Source organism: Ixodes scapularis, unplaced genomic scaffold, assembly GCF_016920785.2.
Source record: "Ixodes scapularis isolate PalLabHiFi unplaced genomic scaffold, ASM1692078v2 PGA_scaffold0__279_contigs__length_252992795, whole genome shotgun sequence".
Lineage (NCBI taxonomy): Eukaryota > Metazoa > Arthropoda > Arachnida > Ixodida > Ixodidae > Ixodes > Ixodes scapularis.
The window spans coordinates 6,217,859-6,232,709 of NW_024609835.1; the positions used below are offsets into that span (position 1 = coordinate 6,217,859).

Sequence of the window (14,851 nt, forward strand, 5' to 3'; positions counted from 1 at the left end):
GAAAAGTGCTCCACAGGAGCCACGAGTCCGTATTGGTGATATTCACAGCCGCGGTAGGCTTGATAATGACAGTGTACCTTGGTCCGTCCTGTCGTTGCTGGCGCCGGCTGGGCCGGCTTCCGCGCTGAAACTTTTGCTTGTGATAGTTAGGAATTTGCCACTCCTCGTTGCTGCTGCCGTATTCGTCATTGCAGTCGCTTCTTTCCATGTCCTCTTTTTTGCCTCGGTAATGGCGTCTTCCTTTGTCAAGTGTTCCCCTTTACGCTTCTTTGACACCGACGATTCCCGTATTCTTCGGGTTTCTTCACCGCTGGCTTTGCCTAGCGGATTCCCGGCTTCTATCTCCATTCTCGAAGTTTCCGCTGTAATGCGCGATGGGCCGCCGCTCACGGAAGCCGCGATTGATCCGTTGACTTGACTCGAGGTCATGATGTCGTCAGGTACCGGCTCCGTGGACGATGCTTCGCCTCCTCCGGTTAGGCCTAGTACTGGCGGCCGCTGGAATGGCCTGCCGCCATCACTGGTAGTCGTAATTATTGGTCTATGAATGACAGTTCTCTCACCCGATTTCGACGAATCGATTATCAGCGAGATCCTTGAAGCTTCCAATCCTTCGTAGAAACTTTTGACGCCAAAAGAAGCGCCAGAAAAACCGAAAAGATAGAGTGAAAAGAGCTCGATGAGACACGTCCGATCGCCTCTGTGTCTTCTTCTTTCCTCTGGTTAGCCTTCCGCCGAAACTTCAGCCAGAGTTTCTTTTTTTTAATATTTTTATTGAAGAACTCGGTTTTAGTGATTCGAAACCTTCACTTTGTATCGAAAAAAAAAAAAAAAAACTGCGTCTTCGGCGATTCTTCTCTCCACATTAATCTCTCTCGTGTGGGAGTTTTTTTTTCTGGCTTATTTTATTTAAAGGTTTCAGGATAGCACCAAGCACCCCGTGCGGTCGCCATTTTTGATCAAAATTTATCTTAAACTCAAATGGTTTATCATTGACTTGCCAATCCTTGGCGAACCGATCCGAATTCTCCGTGAAAGGTTACTTTAAAAGGGCATTTCTCGTATACCGAGATTTTTTTTATCCACACACTGGCGAAACAAGCCTGTTACAAATTAAGCGAACTATATACGGCGGGCAAAGTAACTAAAACAACATTCATTTACACTTCACCCGTGACACCCGCGATTGCGGCCTTCGCGAGTGAAACCTGTTCAGCTTTTAGCTGAGAGCGCGTGACTATGTTCGAAAAGGTAGAAGACGAGAAAAAGAAATCTCGGCGACGTGACTAAGCAAGAGAGAAAGAAAAAGATTGAGGGCAGACAATGATGCTGAACGGGCGGAACGCCACAGTGATCAGCGAACGGAACGCCAGCTGAACGCCAAACAGTGAACGGAACGAACGGAACGCCTGCTGAACGTCAGACAGTGAACGGAACGAGCTGAACGCCAGCGAAAGGCAAGCAATCGGATCGAACAGGACGGATCGAACCAGACGAACGCCATGAACTGACTGAGAATCTTCAACTGTAAATATTTATACGTTTATTTTATCGGTGTAAATACAGTTTTCGTTTTCTTCTAAGTTATCGGCCATTATTTTAACGACGACACCCACTCGCTCCTTAATTCTGAAACAAAGCCTACGCACCGCCACCATATGCAGCGTCGGTGCTTGGCAGCTTTGGAAAAACAAATATTTTCCTGTCTTGAAATACCGAAGAGCAATATCACTGTAAGAAATCTGTGGAGCACGGTTGATAAGTTGATCGCACACACAGTGACAAAGACGTCTGGCGAGGAACGCTTTCAATGCGATGACGCTTTGTAGTGATCTCTTACGCGGCTGGATTAAAATGACACTTTCGAAGATTTAAAAGGATCGAATTGGCGATTGCCTTGGAAACATATACCGATCAACCAATCACCTCGTGAGGTTTCGGTTGTCTGTATGTTAGTATGTATTTTTGTATTGATAGCGAAGGCAATGGCACTACTTTCCCGGGGTGCAGTGGATTCAGTTTGATCGGAGCGTGGGAAATGTCGGCCTCACACGCGCGTCGTGCTTGCAACGATAGAGTTAACAAAAGCACGCTCATTCGGAGATTTGCCAGAAGTATACAGCTATAGAGGGCAACGCCCAAACTTGCCGGCGCCAAGGGCATAGGCCTGATTGGTGACTGAGTGCCCGTGAATGTAGTGCCGTGATTGCCCCCGTTGTTCGTTGATCAACCGCAAAGTGGCCACCTTTTTGCGAGCAATTTCGAGACTGTCGGGGAGCCTCACTCATAGAATAGGCTATATATACAGTATGAAAGGCCAAGTCTGCGCCTTTTGTGCCCTGCAGCGTACGAGCGTCTTTCGCTTTGAAAATACAACGCCGCATTCCTAGAAAAAAAAAGGAGCTTCTCGTGGCTGTATTTTGAGACCTGAAAACATATGGTTCCGCGGTTGCTTGAAACCCACCAGTTCAACGAACTTTTACAATAAAAAAAAATAAAAATAAAAAAAAGAAATCCTGTGTGCGATGTGTGCTTCCTTTTTATTTATTTGATATGAGCTGATTTGGAGAGTTGCAGGCTGTAAAATTGTTAAAATTCACGTTGAAGTTCTATGGCACATTTTCTACGCTGTCGTCGCCGCTGCGGCATCTGTAATGAGGTAGCTGATAACGCCTTTGCTGCCTATTTACCACGTTTTTCCTATTAATTTAGACTGAAGGGATCCTGTACCTAATTTAAAGCTGTTTTTTACTTTGTAAAAAAAAAAAGATATATGCAGAAACATTGTAACGGGCAGAAAAAAATCTTGAAATTCCTACTTTCTAACGAGTTGTGACTCCGACATGCGTATTGGACAGAGAAGCGCGCACTGATACACACGTCGGGGCAATATACCACGTGGCTTCGAAGTACGGCTCGCGATTGAACCCGGTAAGCCTATATAGCCTTGGCTGTAATCCACCTTAGGATAAGACGAAGAATGGACCCGCTGTGTCGTCCGAGATACCTGTTTACCTGCCTTATCGTCCCTTGTGTGTATGATGAACGATGTCCAGGCAATCTGCTGAACAACATCTAATCGTTAAAAGCGCAAAAAAAAAAAAAAAAACTATAACAGCTTTAAAAAAAAAAAAAGAAAAAAAGGTTAGGGGTGTTTTTCGTACTAAACCATGTAACCACAATTGCTGAGTGGAAGTTCTACTCGTGTCGCATCCTTTGACAGTCGCATCTTTCGGCATTCGTATATACGTCTAGCGCAGTGGGCGGTGGCGTAGCCAAAGGAGGGGCTTATGGGACCTCAACGCCCCCCCCCCCCCCCTCAAAAAAAAAAAAAAAACAGAAAGAAAGAAGAAATATTTCTTACGTTATTGGTGTGGCGCAGTTCGGGAATTCTGACTTGGATTGCTACATTCTGGATGTTTTCGTGAACGAAATAGACACTATAGCCAGCCAGATATGCCGCTATCGTACTTCGAGTGTCTCCGTCAATATCGGGAACACTTGCTTTCGTATACTTTGTTTCTTAAGGGTCACAAAGCGGCGATTCGTTGCTGTCGTTGTTTTTTACGCGGCGGCAGTGGCAAAACAAATTTTCGTATTATAATTGCACAGCCATTTTGAACGTCGTCGCTTCTGGTATGCGGTAAAACATTGTTTTGATCTCTCCACGCCGCTGGAAAGTGTTTACGAAAAATGCGTGGTTGTCACATATTCTTGTTTTGCCTCACCTATATTCTCTCGCATATTCCAGGTTCAAATGTTCTATTATTTTTTTCCTCACGCATACCATATAAGAAACCCACGTGACTAAGAACGAAAGGAAGCGAAAGGGAGTATTCATTGGACGCCATATTTGTGGGTGCTGTTTAGAGCCCATGCTCAGAACGAGCTCACATCAATAGGCTGCTAAGACCGGCAGTCTTGATGGTGCGGAATGCACGTTGCAAAAGAACTGTGGAAGCTCGCCGTCAGCGCGCGCTCAGCAGTCGCGCACACAGCTATGGCCGCCAGTGAATACTCCCTATTGGCGACGTGCGCGACCGAAAGCGTCGCTGTGGTCGGCCTTCCACGATTGGCCCAAAAGCTGACTATGACGTCAGAAAGGGTATACCATCCACGGAGATAAGAGGAATGAAAGAACTTTAATTTCGACGGTGTTGGCAGTGTTCCTTTGAGAGCGCAATGATTTCAGGCTTCCACCATGCTATTTACAAACACCATCGAACTTGTTGTTCGCAAGGTAATGACGTCACAAGGGGGAACCATAGGACGGCGCCACCAAAACATCTCGCCGCTAATAGGGAGTATTCACTGGCGGCCATATCCGTGTGCGCTGCTGCTGAGCGCGTGCTGACGGCGAGCTTCCGCAGTCCTTTTGGAGCGTGCATTTAGCACCATCAAGGTTGCCGGTCTTAGCAGGCTATCAATGTGAGCTTGTTCTGAGCATGCGCTCTAAACATCGCCCTCAAATATGGCGTTCAGTGAATACCTCCTATAGACGTATTTTACTCGACTCGTGCGCTAGCTTTGGCAGATACTTTCAGATTGACGCGACTTACATGTGGTATGCGCTTTTTATTGTTGTTGCTATTTGCTATTTATTGCTATCAGCAATTCTTAGAACTCGCGCACGTTTCAACTAACGTTTTGGCAATCAGGGCCGTATTTGTTTCTTTTTTTCTGTCGTATGTTTTTTTCCCTTTCCATTTTTTTTAATGTTTTAGCTTACCACATTACTTTTTATCGAATAACTTCCTCACTTTAGCCTAACGAAAGGGTCAAGATAGATTTCTTTAAACACTTTGGGACCCCCGCTTGAATGTGTGTACACCATATTATACTAATACCCATTTGTGCCAGAATAAACAACTTTCACTTAAATTTTGAGCAAACCGTGTGATCTAAAAAAAATTATGTTTAAGTGTCCACGGCATTCTCCGACTCTCAATCTGAATGAATCAATGAATCTCAATCTCAATGAACCAAGAAAAACAAGGCCAGAAAGTGGGCCCAAATTCCACTCAGGCTTCGTGCCTCCAAATACTTTACAAGGAGGAATACATCGTACTCCGTTCATTTGCATTAGACGGCGCGCCTGCTGCGCCGATTTCTCCCCTGGCGGCTCAAATGTTTCGCTGCGCAAAAAAAAAAAAAAAAAAATAGTTTTAAAAATTGTTAGCGAAAAGCTACGACACATATTGAGCAAACACTTGCATCGACCGAGGTTGCTGGGCATCCATCCATTCGAACTGCGTCAAACTTGTCCCCGCCGGGGCCATTGTATTATCTATCGAAGAGTAGGATATATTCCCCCTAGTAAAGTATTTGGTGCATCACTCGGCAGGGGCAACGTCGGGTTGGGGTCGCTCACCAAGCGGCCTTGAAAACATGCGCGCGAATAATAACGGTTCTCCGAGCCTCCTGTTATGTTGCGCCATCTCACGGCGTTCGTCAGAAACGGGAGCGAAACTTCGACACACTTGGTCCATGGCGAGGCGGCGCCGTCCAGACACCTCTCTTCCACCGCGATCCAGACTATACTTTAAAAATAAGTTAGGTCCAGGCGGGTGCAGAGCCGACTCAGCTGTAAAATTTGGTGCGGCGTGACCGTCATTGTGCATCAGCGCCGGACAGATTCCTTTTTGCTCAGTGTCTGATCGAGGCTCGGGAAACTGGCTAGCATACAGGTGGCGAGTTGTCTTCGACCACTAGCAAGCGTGTTGCGTTATGTTATTAACGACGCAGCTGCGTGCCTGACAGTCCTGACTGATCCTTCTTCATCTAACCGTTCCCTTTGGGATTTCTTTCGCACTCGTGTGGAGAAGACGAGATTGGCCTTCCAATCCTGCAGCGCGGCCATACATAAGATACGAATAACCCCACCTATTGTTTTGAGGATTATTTGTTCTTTCTTTCTGGCTATAGACAAAGTTTCCACGATGAATTAAATTTTTTTTTCTGGAGGAACTAATTGAAGTAAACAAATAGAAGATGTGATATGCGTCCATTGAAAGCAGTTTAACAGGGTCATGAAACGGGGTTCAAACGTTACGCACTTTACGTGGGCATAGTGACACCATCGGGACACGAGTCTACATCATAGTGACCATGCCACGCCGCTTAATGGGACACTGACAGGGTATTCACGCTTGCCAAGGTTTTTATGTGTACAGGACACATGAGAGCCCAACTACGCAGAAAACAATTCGCGGCACGAAATTCTCAATTCGCCCGAAAACCGCCGATTGAGAAGTGACCGGTTTGAGTCGCGCTCACTTTCTTCTCTGTGGCCACGTGCCGTTTTCTATGGTTTAGACAGAACCACAAAAATATAATCAAGGTTGTGGGTCATCGAAGGCACACAGCCAATATTAAAAATAGAGAAGAAATATTATATCAATTTTATGTGGCTTCTAAAAAGCTGCAAATACGTTGATTGAAAAAAAAAAAAAGTGAAAGCCGTTTACAGCTTCGTAAATAGCTATCCGAGAGTGTAGTGCGGTAACTGCGGTGACGCGTAACAGCGGTGTAAGCGAGTGCCATTGTGTTTCGGCCCTTCTGTTTTATTTCGCCGGGCGCATTCCCCAAGTCGCCTACGAAGCTCGGAGGGCACGAAGGCTGTGTCCTCGGAGGTAGCTTGTCTTTACACTGACTCCTCGGCATCAGGGCTCTCACACGTGGATTCTCGCGCCACAAAGATGCGACTGGCTGGCGTTAAAGTCACTAGATCCTGGGAAAGTAACGCAAAGCTCCGCGTATGGTCGCCATCTTGGTCCATGAAATGAGCAATTTCTCCTTGACCCCTCCGTTCTTGGTGAGCCTATCTAGATTCGCTGGTGACGGGTAGCTTTAATGAGTCGTTTTTTGTATACCGAGATTTTGCTAACCACACACCGGCGAAACAGGCGTACACGTTCGTACCACATCCAGATGCTGTTTCGGTGCTTGGAAGCACTGAAAAATAAGTTTACTGTCTTGAAATGCGCAAGAAGAACAATATAATTGTAAGAGATTCATGGAGATGGGCCTAATTAATAAGTTGATCGCATACGAAGTGCCAAAGACTCTTATATTGAAGAGGAACGCTTCCAGTACGATGATGCTCCTTGGTGATCTTGGCGCGACTGGTTTAGAACGACCCCCTGAAAGCTTCGAAGATTTAAATGGACCAAGATGGCGATTTCCATGGCAACGTATTGCGAGGTTTGGGTCGTCTGTATGTTAGTATCCGTTTGTGTCCGGCTAGCAGGTAGGGAAGGCAATGGCGCTACTTTCCCAGGATCCAGTGACTTTAGCTGGCGTCAGACCGGATGCGGCGTCTGGTTACAGCCAGGCGAGACCAAGCGGCGCGAGAGAAGAACTATGCGGCAGTATGAGTCTACCTGCGGGACCCAGAGCAAGAGCGTTGTGCTGTGGTGGTGCGCGACCACCATAGTTTCCATCATGTAACCTAAATTTGTACTTCCGACTATATTAAACCCGGTGTTTGTTTTTTTATAACCAAAAGCCCAGTCCTCAAGACCTTGTTTATTTTCCAGAATATACTTTAGACTATTTTTAACAGCAGTTAAAGGCGAGTTAACTGCGGTTAAGGATCCCCGTGTAACACCTGTACAATTTGCGTTTCGGAGGTTATGGACGTGAAGGCTTTACTCTGATGAGTATTTAACGAGAGTAAAATAATCGTTTCATGACCCTTTTAATTATACTGGATGCTGCAGCTCTTTCTATGCTGCAGCTTTTTTACAGCGGAGCTGTTAAGGGCTAGGTTCCCCAGGATCGTGTCCGTGTATGTCGACACAAATCTAGCTGGAGAGCTACCACCATCTATAAGCGACGGCGGCAAGCACACAACCAGTATGGTTTCCGCCGTCGCTCGTAGCTGGCGGCAACCTTTCCAGCTATAATAGAAGAATGGATAGTTGAGCGCGCTGGTGGGAATACATCGTAGAAAACAACGCGAAAAACAGACGACCACGAAGAAGAAACATAAAGTGTATCGAGTATACAGCTCCGCTAGTCTTCTTTCTTCACGAGAGTGGAAAGGCGGAACGTTTTTTGTCGTCTACTCTGAACTATTAAGAAATTCTGACTGTGCGAGCACAGACGAAGCCACTCTCCAAAGCTACCATGCGTATAGCTGCTTCGCTACAGACGAAAATAACGAAATAATGTGTGCCAACACTTTCCGGGTATAAATATGACTCCACACTTGCTCAAGATTAACGGATACAAGAAACCATATTTCATCCGTTTCCTCGACGCGTTGATACGTGCTATGCTCAATAAAACTCTCCACGTTCTTGTTTTTTCCCCCTATTGTGGCAGCGACACTTGTTTTCTCTTTTATGTCTACATATTCTGTGCTGTAGTGTGCTTGCCTTTTTAAGGGTTTCTCAGCACCCCATAGTTTGAGATCAAATTCAGGCTGAAATAAAAGAGGAGGCGTTCGGTTCCAGAAGAAAAAACGTGTATATATATATATATATATATATATATATATATATATATATATATATATATATATATATATATATATATGGTGTTTTTTTAAGCTTTACAGACTTGTTTAAAGAAAGCCGTGAAAGTTACTCTTATGCGGCTTGTGGAGGAGAATTTTACGGCAAGGGGGACATCATGCGGGTAGCTAATCTTTGTGATAAGCGGGCTAATTAATTAAAATTTGTTAATTAACTTTTAATTCGTGAAAATAGACATATCGGTCCAATTAGAAACTTAGAGAGCATCATCGAAGACCACTAAATCAACTCTTTTTAGGACGACTTGAAGCTCGTGGGAAACTCGGGGGCGCACCAAAGTTACCACTCGAGCAGCAGGCGCAAAGCTAGCGGAGGCGGAACGCGATGATAATAGGCCGTTTTCACTGGCGGCCATAGCTGTGTGCGCGACTGCTGAGCGCGTGCTGCAACGTGAGTTCCGCACCATCGAGATTACCGGTCTTAGCAGCCTAGTAATGTGAGCTGGTTCTGAGCACGCGCCCTATTATCCACATAGCTTTCACGAGCCTCGAGTCCTCGTCCTCCATGGCTGAACGAATACTAGCGGCGGGATTGTTATCCCCGCAGAATAGTTCCGACGGCGGCCGCGAGGCAGCGCCACCGTTCGATCTCCTCCCCCTATGGAGTTTTTGTAGATCGCTTGCACCATCCCGCAACGATACCCGGAACTCTACAGTCAAGTCCATGGGTTCGCAGGCGCAGTGGCGGCTTCTTCGTTGCGGAGGGCTTAGCGGAGGGAGAAACGCGGTCTACGAAAACTCCCTAATCTAATCATCGGCGTGCCGCAACCGCTTTCCTTGTACCTGCTCCCCGAGTGGCAACTTTATCTACTACGCTTCTCACGCGCTGAAAGTCTTTCTGAAAATTACTGATTTAGTGGTTTTCGACGACGCTCAGCAAGTTTCTAGTTGGAGCCATATGTCTATTTTCACTAAGTAAAAATAATTACCGAATTCTAACTAATTTGCCGATCGAGCTTTTATGATTAGCCCCTGTACTATGTCCCCCAGGCCGTATAACTCACCTGCACATACCGCATAAGTGCAACTTTCACGGCTTTTTTTAAACAAATCTGTAAAGCTTAAAAAAAATGTATATATACAGTATTAGCCCCGAGAGCGAAAACAAGCGTCGCTGCGGTCGCCGTGCCCTGATTGGGTGAAGTGTACCATGACGTCAGGGGAAGGACTCCGCTTTGCGATCTCGTATCAGGCTCACTTCCCTGTCCCTGTTTCCTGGTTTGCGATCATTCTGGCCTACTGTTCAGCGCCGCAATGCAAAATCCCGAAAAGAAGTCGGTATCAGCTTTTACCACTTGAAGATATCGAGGTTAAAGAGAGCTTGGACGATCAAACTAAGGATGGGAAAGGCACCGTCAACGTTGGCCGTTGTGTGCCTCAAGCACTTCAAGGAGCGGGACCTCGTTTACCCGGTGTACAAGACGCTGGGTTAGGTCGATACCGACGTGCTTCCGTACCTTTTTTAAGCGTGTTCGTCACTTTTACCATTTTAATCCGGTTAAAAATTCCGTAAACTATCGGCGGAGGCAATTCCGCCGATGAAACTCCCCGTGCGTCCACACGACACAGGGCGATCGTCCTTGTGTCGTCAAGCAGGCCGGTGAAGCGGCGGCGTTTCAGACGCTGGAATTTTGTTCCTCGCATGTTGATGAGTTAGGAGAATATTACATCCCGCTTTGCAGGCCTTTCAGATGGCATTTATATCAGAAGCCTTTGGGCGGTCGGAAAATTAGCTCGTGACCCCGACTCTTCGCATGTCACTCTGCAAGCGCTGGTACGCAGGTGTTTTAAGGGCCATGTGTCTGAAGGGCTTTAAAATGCTCGTGGGACAGCTTTTTTTTTTTTTTCTTTTTTTACAAATATGTCGTTTTTTTTAAATATTTATATAGTTCGTACACCTATACATTCATGTTCTGTTTTTAGAAGACGAACAATTAATGGAAATTAGTTTGTATAGTAGCAGGATAAATGACCGAAATTCCCCGAGTTGCCTGTATGAGATGTATTGAACTGCCCAAAATATGCACATTAATAGTACCGTAAATGGGAATGTTTATAATTTTTCCTGACATTCTTTCTTTATTCCAGCCTTGTGAATTCGGAAAATATACCGTTTAGTTTGAATTGTCATTTCAAGGTAAAAGACACACTGCTGCAGATTTCAAAAAGCTTCCTTAGCTGCGAAACTCCCTTGACTTTCTGACAACAAGGGAAAACAGGAGGAACAGCAGGCATTCAAACGGCTGTCTAGTGGAAGATGCTGCACCAGTAACATAAAAATGTGGAACCTCTGAAAGGGTGACAGTTTGCGTGAAAAAAAATTTCTGGTATTTTAGCTTCAGGACCATTTGATTTAGCTAATATCTCACTTATAGAGCCTATAAAACGTAAATGTCGAGAAGGAACTAATAATCCAGTAATACGACCTGTCTTAGAATACGCGGATGTTCTTAGGGACCCTGCGACTAAACTTAATATTGATCGACTTGAGGGGTTACAGAAGAAAGCCCTGCGCTTCATTTACAACGAGTACAGAAGAATGAGTTCGATCACTAACTTGTACAATAGGTCGAAAATTGAGCTTCTTTAAACCCGGCGCATGATTAATCGTCTAAAGCTTTTGTATACCATTGTACATGACTCATCTCGCCTTTCGTTTGAGAGATTTATGCAATTTAACACATCCCGTCACACACGACACAAGCACTCCAACACAATTGTGGTACCTTACAGCAGAACCCAATGTTTAAAAAACTACTTTTTCGTACGAACCATTAACGAATGGAACAGTCTTCCTGCCAACATTACCAATGTCTCGTCTCGGAGTTCGCCTCATCACTACAGCGTTATTTCTTAGATGTGCAGTCCTAGATGTGTTTCCTTTTACTAGCGTGCAATGTGGTTTTCTTCTTGTGTGTTGCCCTGTGTGCCCTCTCCTGCCTTGGCCGCCAAATGGCAGCCGGCAGTATGTCTAAATAAATAAAGAAATAAAAAACGGGCTAGATACCTTAACTTACGTTTTTTGTACATTATTTGAGTGACATTATAAACAAGTACACAGGTACCACCAGTGGAGTCCACTGAAATATTATCCGAATCCAGCAAAGACCAAATGCGAGCAATATAGACAGATATAAACAAATAACTGGTACCCATGCCAGTGAATTCCTTCTATCTTTACTTTGTCCCTGTACTTGGGCTGTCTCAGTTGTGATTCTCTCTCCATGGCCCGTACTATGCTTAACATGTTGCCCGAGCAGCATGCAGATTCTCTGCTTCGGCGTTTCTGTTTAAAAATAGAGATGCAAAGTAAACACACGAAATAGTATACATAATCTACCGATTCATTCAGACCACCAACAGCATTGATTGCGTGAGATGTAAATCTATAGCGATGCTCCTGCAAGTGTGGCCATATTTTTTTTTTTTTTTTCATATACTTATTTTTCATATATATTCATGCATTGCCTGTCCTGTCAACCATGCCTGAAATGTTGGTTGAAGTTTTTCCTGCAGCTACAGGCCACACCTCAACAAAGCCAGATATGAAAATATACAGTTCCTACAAAAAACGCGCACAAACAAAATTATTTACAAACGAGCACGCCGACAGCTTATATCATCACAGCCTCCACAGGGCGGTCGGGGCGAGTCAGGGAAAACTTCTGTTTTCGCCGTGACTTCACCCCGGTTCGCCGTAAGGGGGCGCCACGCAAACTTCTCGGAGCTGATAGAGCAAGAGCAACTTGTAAGGGGCAGTTACCTTCGACGTTCGGGAGCTCCATGGACTTGGGAGGTGCCACGTGACCCGCGTGCGAGACACCCCACACGAGCAGCTGGCCCCTATGTGCTTCGTAGATTTCTCGCATGAACTCGGAGTAGAACTCGATCGAACCAGGGTTGCCTGCAAAGATACACAACGGACCCGTTTTATGCCTCAGTCACAACGGTCATACGTTACACAGGGCGTTCGTTGCAGACAGAATTTCCCGCGGCTCAAGCATTTCCGAACCACGTCCGCTCCATAAGTATGCTTGGAACATGTTTGCAGGCAGTCTTTGTTTCACCAATCTGACCGTCATACAAGGAATAAATCGGGCAGCATCGGTAGACTCTTTGTATTGTGGTAGCAGTATTGTTTTCGGCTTTAGCCCTTCAGGTTCTGTCGCCGACTTGCGTCTTATTTGCAACGTAATCAAAGAAAGAGAAATAAATGCGTCAAGTCGTGTTTACTTTACACTATGCCCGCAAGCACATTGAACGTTTTGGGCAGAGGGTGTTTTCAGAACTCTATGCGCCGAGAGAGTGAGGGAGAGGAGGAGACGTCAGAACGCCGAGGGTTGGAACGATTACTGGGTGGGCCTAAAACTAACTGCCTTTGTTTCCACTATGGCGCCTGGAGCGCGTCTTGGACTGGTGTGTTCAGCGTGCCCAAATATCAAAGGTAGTCCCGAAGTGGCAACAAATGACGTCACAGAAGCCGGGGTGTCATGCTGCTGCTTGTCGCGATCCTGGCGGTTGGTCGCAGAAATGCCAACGAGAAGCTGCGAGTATATATCGCAACCGAACGCGAGAGTCGCTGTCGTCGCAGCATCCCAACTTCTGGCGGCCGAAGCTTCCCGTGGACTGCCACACTGGAGAGCGACCTGCAGCAGAACAGGCGTCTGCCACATGCACCGCAGCTGTTGGGACGCCGCCAGGATCGCAACTGATGACTGCATGTCACTCTATGGCGTCATCAGGCAGAAATGGAGGGACCACTTTTCTGTACGCGGTAAAAACACCAGTCGGAGACCTGTTCCAGGCAGCATAGTACAACCGCTAACCAGGGGTCTTTAACGTTCACCACGCAATGGTGATTACACGAATGCATGCCGGTACGAAACTCATTCAGATCGAAACGGACAGGGGCTGGGGATCGAGCCCAGGAGGTTCTGCAGCGCAAGCCTTCGCTCCACGCTCCGAGCTGAGACGCGTTAGCCCTATAGGGTGTCTTCATGTGCGCTTTGCTTAGGGTGGAGACATCTCGCCATTTTGTCCCACACATTTATTTTTCTTTTTTGTTCAAAAGCGCGTGAAAGAGCGTGTCCCTGCACGCGTTTGTGGCGCTGACTGTGCTATGGAGACATTTTGTTTTCGTCAATTTCTTTGTATTTTACCCGTGAGCGCGTGCTGTCGGCATCGGGTACTACAAAGGGTGGCATCACCCTTAACAGAAGGACATTGAGGCACCCTAAATAGCCCACTCGGCCACCATTCCCCCCCCCCCCCCCCCCCCCCCCCGCCCCGCGCCCCGCGTGCTCTCGTCTCCTACTCTCCTTCTTTTCTCGGCGCATTGACATTGGGTGCTCGAGGTGTCACTTCAAAGCTCACTTCGAAGTGTGACCCAGGAACGGTATCGCGGTTTCGGAAACTATTTCATAAAACTGCATCAATCTAATCTCTCTCGTCCTTTGTGCGGTTTTTGCCCGTGTGATTACGCATAGACTTATCCACGAACATTTCTGTGCAGTTATCTGCACGTGCTCGCGTGCGTGTAACAAATGATAGATTGTATTGGCGGGTCAATAGGTGGCGGGTGAACGACTGACCTGATACGAATTGTACGTGTGTTGTTGCTCATGTGCAAACTATCTATTCTATGCTATCATCAGACATCATCGAATACCTCCAAGCATTTGTCCGAACAATGTTGCACAGCATAAGCGGATTTAAAAAAAAAAAAAAAGGGGGGGGGGGGGGGGCGCAAGTGCGCATGGCGAGGCGCGGTGAGGAGGAGAGCAGGCGGAAACCCTCTGTAGCAAGGGCTATTCTCTTGTCGTGAGAAATTTCAAGAACTCGGTCGTGAGCAAACGCCAGTGTGAGAACGAACATTTATCTTCTTAATTATAATAGAAGTTCGTATACTACGTAGTTGCGTACTTTTAAAGCACGGAGTCCCGGAAAAGCAGAATTCTCGCCAAGGATGAATATTTTATCTTAATTTTTGACAGCGACGCGGATGCTGTGCGTAACCAACCCATAAAAAGGGTCCACTTTACCGATCGTAATCGAATAAGAGTTTAGCCGGGGATTAATTAATTGGTTGAATTATTTTTCAGCCCGTCACCAATACGGTCTAAACTTCTGGTTGTGCAGCTGGTCCTGGCCATGGTATACTAAATACCCCCTTCTCAAAATTAAAAATTAAAACGGCGCAAGGACACGGACAAGGGCATGAATTGGTAGACGAACAAGGCGCTCTTCTTGTTCTTGTCCGTGTCCTTGCGCTGTTTTAATTTTTAATCATGAAATACCAACTAGCCCAAACTT

General features: G+C 46.2%; 1 protein-coding gene across 3 annotated transcripts in view; it reads right to left on the minus strand.

Moving 5' to 3' along the window:
- Positions 1–14,851, minus strand: part of LOC115309892 (lipid droplet-associated hydrolase) — a 59,047-nt gene that overhangs the window by 17,932 nt on the left and 26,264 nt on the right. For all 3 annotated transcript variants that reach the window (XM_029968139.3, XM_042288689.1, XM_029968141.4), the window contains one exon: positions 12,303–12,443. In XM_029968139.3, the coding sequence (XP_029823999.1) occupies positions 12,303–12,443 (141 nt within the window). The remainder of the gene's footprint in view (positions 1–12,302; positions 12,444–14,851) is intronic.